A 5,514-nucleotide genomic window follows, 5' to 3' on the forward strand; every position below is an offset into this window, starting at 1 on the left:
CTCCTTGTATTTAAGAACAGCGTGTGATTCATCACGATTGTCTTTATAAATACTCTAGATTTCACCAACCGTAAACATTTTGCAATTTGAGTTAATAACATATGCCAAAACAAATCTATTTTTTATAAATGAAAAAACGTGGGAATGAAAATTGATACTGTTTCTTCGTTCTTGAGTAAGTAGTTTGCAATAGTTATTTCATTCGGTCAAAAATCACTGTACCTAACATCGTGTTCAGGCAAAAATAAGGACAGAGTGTTGAAAGTAGCGTGACTCATGAAAAAGAGTACGTGACACAACTTCAAGATACTGATTGCATTGTACAAGAGCATAAAGACTTGACTGCCATCAGACAATTCACAGAAATTCACTTTGCAATACCGGGACAATCTCTTGAATCTTGAAAATCAACTGCGCATGCGCCAAATAATCCAATCTCATTGGTCGGCGAAATCTTCCCGCAGCGATATTCTTGTCTGCGATGCAGGCAGGCCAACGTCCACAAAATGTGTACGTTGGAATTTTCAAATAGCATAAGCATTAAATTCCGACGGGTCTTTGAAGAATCAACTTTCCGACCCAATAACAAATGCTTCCCAAACCTTTCCAAGTTACCTCAATTATTTGAGATTCTAGCCTCAAAAATTCGTACTAACTACATCGCCGCCAGAAACAGTTTGACAGCTGAAATTCGGGATGGCCAGCTTGGGCAAACAGCCGATAAAACTCACGCATGTGTATCTAGACAGGGTAATATTTAAGTCAAAGTCTCATCAAAATCGTTTAGTCCTGAAATAAGTACAACAGCGTTTATGCTTCATGACAAGATATGATGAAGTTCAAGCGGAGTCCTAGAAGATGATAATTCGTTCCACCCACTGGTCACATGAGAAGTATTCCTCATAGCGACGTTCTATTGACTCTTAACGATATCAGAGATACGGTTGAACAGCTGAGATACCTCTTCGTCAGGATTTGCTCGAGCAGAGAGCTCGTCGCCAATTTCTAGGTAATTCTTACTTGTTCGTGTTACTGGGCTCCATTTTACTGGTATCAAATCATTGTCAGTCTGAGGTGTTGGATTTCTATTGAAAAGGAATTGAACAAAAGTAAACACAATCACCCAAATCTCGGGAATCTTTATGAAATTGACACTGTACTAGTGTCACTGCAATTATCAAAACTGTACGAGATGTTTACCCAGTTTTTGCGAAATCCGTCCACATTTTGACCATTGCATCGGATAACTTTTGCTCGATAGAATTTGGTTCGAATTTGAACAGATCGGCGTGCAGCTTCATATGGAAGAGATATGGGAGTTCGTCAGCGTGTGCAGCGCCTGTACGAGGATTACGATAAGTCAATTGGGTTGAAGAATTGTTACGATAAGTACAAGCGCTTGAGCAACATCTTCCCGACTTGTTGAATTAATTTTTTTACTGCTAGTAAATCATTAGTGTTGAAAATTTTGCGATACCTTTTAGCGGCACCTTGAAGAGAAGTTTGCCCATGGATTGAGGATTTTCGCGAGTAAATTTGTACAAGTAGGTCGGTGTCTTTGGTTTCTTCTGCTGATATTCAACTGTCTTTAGGACTCCATTAACGAAGTATAAATCACCATAACATTGGACGTAGTCATCCAATGTCTCTCGAGTGACTGATTTATCTTTGAAGTAAAAATTTCTTATTTCACTTGCTACCTCGGATATTTTTGATGGATTTTCAGCGATCACATTTTCAGTCACTACAACCTCGAAGTTTTTATCCACTGTTTCAAGTGTCTCGTCCACAAGTCCTGTAAATGGTTGAAATGCGGTTTTATACATAGAGAAAAAGAATGTCCCGATAAGAAAAAACTGTACAAGTAACAAACAAATTGGATTTGGTGGAGGGAATTTATTGGGATCAACTAACATCAATGGTTTAAACGGCACATCTTTCTCCATTTCATGGAAATTTGCTCTGAGTATGATTATCATAGACTAGTTTGATACAATATTTCATCTTACCCATCAAGAAAAGCAATCCCTCGTGACTGTTGTATCCGATTATCACCGGTACGTCGATACCCTTCGCAGCAAGTTCTTTCGCGTTTTTCGGTAGGAATGGTTGTTCACTTTTGTCATCAATACTCGGCCGAAATGGGAATAAGAAGCGGATTTTATCCTGAAAAACAAGTTAGAGAGGAGTCTCATATTCGTAAATATTCGGGCTGATGACGCCCTACATGAAATAGAAAGCCTATGAATTTGTTTCTAAAAATTATCGGCAATAATCAGAGAAACAATCCCAAGTAATTCATGTCAAACAGTCATATTTTTTAATTCTGTTTCTTTCTGATGTGACTGGTTCACCAACCTCTGGAGTCGGAATTTGCAGTTCAGCTTGTATAAGCTGAAGAGCTGGAATCGTGCGCAGATGCTCGACGATCTCGTGAGCATCAGTGGTTTCCTTTCCAAGTAGTGCAGCGAGACGATGAGCTGACTCGACTGACGGAGGAGTAATTACCCAGGGATTCAATATTACACCACTCTGCATGATGGCCTTGTGAAAAAGACCTAGATACAAACAGCGATGGTAAAAACAACTGATAAAAATAGATTTAAGTGGCTGCGGACAGCTGTTTACCTTTGGAAAGTGGGGACACAAGATGGTAATGTACTGATGCACTACCGGCACTTTCACCGAAGATGGTTATGTTGTTAGAGTCACCGCCAAACTGAGAGATGTTCTCCTTCACCCATTTCAAAGCTGCTACTTGATCCTTTAGACCCGCATTTCCCGGCATCACCTCATGATCGAGTTGCAGAAACCCTTGAATTTAATTATTTTCTTACAGTAATCAAACCAAAGGGAGGAAAACGTCGATTGAACTTACCTAAAACGCCGAGTCTATATTGTATCGAAACAAAGACAATGTCGGTCTTCATCAGGTAGTCAGGGCTGTACATGGCCGAGCTCCCGTCACCAAAGATGAAAGCTCCTCCGTGAATCCAAACCATCACCGGTCGCGATCCTTGCAACGATGTTGTCGCTACGTTCAGGTATAAGCAGTCTTCTTCACCGACTATTGTCGACGTCATTAAATCGAATTGGATGCACTTCGGCCCCTCTTTTGAAGCATCTCGCACGCCGGTCCATGGTAGTGGAGGTCTAGGATCCTGACAAACCACTCACACGTTCGTAATCAATTTTTTTTCGCTTCAGTCGGTGTAGTATGATAGCGTAATTTTACAACTCCCTCACAACATTTTATAAGTTCATTGAAAACGAGAATTTTTTCAGCTGCCGATCCTAAAAATTTGTCGATACTCCTCAAACTACACGTGAGTTATGAACTCAACAAACAACAAATCTTGTCGCCACACCATTTGAGGATTACGACCAGATTCTCTTGTCGCGAGTTCCACAAAGATGTGTTTTCATTTTCCAATAGCACACTGACAGACTGCTGTCACATCTTCAAAATATTCGAATGAACCCAAAAACCCCAGCTAAGGTGGATTTTGCTTTCGATTTGCAACAGGACGCACTGTAATACGCCACTCAACATAGATCTTATTCTACTTTCTACTTCCCTGTATCTTCCAAAATACATATTGACAACTCAAAAATCACTTTGTTAAATTATACCGATTCGACTTACATCGCCAGGTCACTAAGTGGAGTCCAGATGCAAAACTAACCGATGGAAGACCAGCTCGGTGCAAATTTAAAAATTTTCAGAGATTGGTTGGGTATGCGAGCTATCCTATTGGTAGACAACTCGTGCCACACAGAAAACACGAAACTTATGATATAGGTATCGTTGCTCAATAATTATCCTCCGAAATTGATCAACGCATCAAGGATAGAGTCTTTCATCTTGGAAACAAACCCGCTGGTGAACTAGGTGTTGCCATAGACTATGATGACGTCAACTTTACCCCCAAGATATTTACCACCTTTCCGGATGTAAAATGCCCATCACAAAAAATAGGACGCGCTCTTAATAAGTTTCGTGTAAAACGTGTTTTTAAAAATAATAATAATTTGTCAGAGCTGTTTGTTTCACCCAAAGATCGTGTTCCAATTGAGAAATGCTCCAATCTGATCTATAGCATTCCTTGCATCGATTGCAACATATTTTATAAAGAACAAACGAGCAGACACTTAAAGACCAGAATCAACGAACATAAACGTAATATTCTATCAGACCCGGAAAAACAAGCAGCCATGACAAAACACAGAGTAGAATGTAATCATAGTTTAATTTCGCGAAGTTGACATCCTCCACCGCGAAAAGGACTATAGGAAAAGGTTAATCTTAGAAATGTATAGCATTGTTGGGGAACATAGCTCAGTCAACCTTAGATCTGACACGGAGAACTTGAGCAATGTTTACTACAACTTGATTGTGAATGAATAATTAGACTCTTCAAACCTTTCCTGGATGGAGAATCTGACTTCTTAATAGGTAGTCTTATCAGCGCCACGCCAATAGTTGCCTCCATGCTTCTTCCCCCCAAAACTTTTCGCACACGGAGCCGTCATCTTACCATTCTATCGCTCATGGGCTCTATCTGGCCATCATTCCGCCTAGTGACGGTTGACACTTGTTGCATTTCTATGCAAACTTTCGCACTATACCCATTCATTCTAGTCAGTTCAGTAAATTGGTATACGAACGTGAAAGTCTGGGACAATCATTTGATACGTCAATCGTCACGATATAAACTAATTAAGCGTACACGAATACATGTAATTCTCACTTCTCGAATCTTAGACGCGCCATCATTGACTGACGAGTAGCATCGATAAATAATGAACTGATTATGAAGCAAAAAGAGAACCTCATTAATTGAGCACAGCGATTCAGGTACCCAACATTTTATCTCGTAACCCGATACTTACGTAGCTAAATTAGATTTTCAAATAGAATAGTTTCATGAGGATTACAAAAAGTTGAAAGAATTATGAGACGTTTTCTGTGAGCTTGGAAATATGGTACTTTGCATTTTCAATTAAATTAATAATCGCATTTTACGAAAAATGAATGAGTACAAGCCGAGACGTAAATCGTGTCAGATCTTTGTGTTCGAGAGACACGTTTGCAGCCCAATAAATATTAGACTGGATATCTAATCCTCAGTGTTATGAAGGTTACGTTGAGCTGCTTATGAAAGCACTCATGATACGAGGTACGGGGTATCAGACACGGAGCCAGTAGTTGTACGGTACGAATTTTAAAACAATGCAAATAATGGATAATCACGTCGCACAGTATGCTCAGTATTGGTTAATCCCGAACACTGGAGATTTTTTGCAGTCTCATTATTGTGTAGAAAAACTCACCGCGAATCTTAAATTTCCTACGGGAGGTGCTGCAAAGGGAATCCCATTGAAAGATATGTAAGATCCTCCTACAGAGCTTTTCTCCCTAGTACCGCGAAGCCACCCCTGCTTCACATTAACGGTTAACCCGCCCATTCTGAACGTAACGAGTGGTCAGACTGAATTCCAAAGCCTTCAATA

General features: G+C 40.0%; 1 protein-coding gene across 2 annotated transcripts; it reads right to left on the reverse strand.

The window, feature by feature from the left end:
• Nucleotides 1–736: 736 nt before the first annotated feature.
• LOC124186810 (juvenile hormone esterase-like) lies at nucleotides 737–5,514 on the reverse strand. 2 transcript variants are annotated; one of them, XM_046578835.1, is made up of 8 exons: nucleotides 5,335–5,514; nucleotides 2,879–3,161; nucleotides 2,629–2,814; nucleotides 2,359–2,558; nucleotides 2,010–2,166; nucleotides 1,478–1,795; nucleotides 1,201–1,339; nucleotides 737–1,085 (listed from the first exon to the last, which is right to left on the reverse strand). In XM_046578835.1, the coding sequence occupies exons 1-8, from the start codon at nucleotides 5,467–5,469 to the stop codon at nucleotides 914–916; spliced, it is 1,590 nt and encodes a 529-aa protein (XP_046434791.1). In that variant the 5' UTR covers nucleotides 5,470–5,514; the 3' UTR covers nucleotides 737–913. The 2 variants fall into 2 exon arrangements, with proteins under 2 accessions (XP_046434791.1, XP_046434792.1); XM_046578836.1 differs by lacking the exon at nucleotides 5,335–5,514 and adding an exon at nucleotides 4,539–4,771.

This window comes from Neodiprion fabricii, chromosome 7 (assembly GCF_021155785.1).
Source record: "Neodiprion fabricii isolate iyNeoFabr1 chromosome 7, iyNeoFabr1.1, whole genome shotgun sequence".
In the NCBI taxonomy this organism is placed as follows: domain Eukaryota; kingdom Metazoa; phylum Arthropoda; class Insecta; order Hymenoptera; family Diprionidae; genus Neodiprion; species Neodiprion fabricii.

Bases quoted from the DNA above. Each gene is read 5' to 3' on its own strand.
- LOC124186810 (XM_046578835.1), bottom strand. From the start codon at position 5,469: ATGGGCGGGTTAACCGTTAATGTGAAGCAGGGGTGGCTTCGCGGTACT. The intron at 3,162-5,334 runs GTGAGTTTTTCT...GTGGTTTGTCAG, and splicing joins TAGGAAATTTAAGATTCGCG to GATCCTAGACCTCCACTACC. The intron at 1,086-1,200 runs GTAAACATCTCG...CCTTTTCAATAG, and splicing joins ACGGATTTCGCAAAAACTGG to AAATCCAACACCTCAGACTG.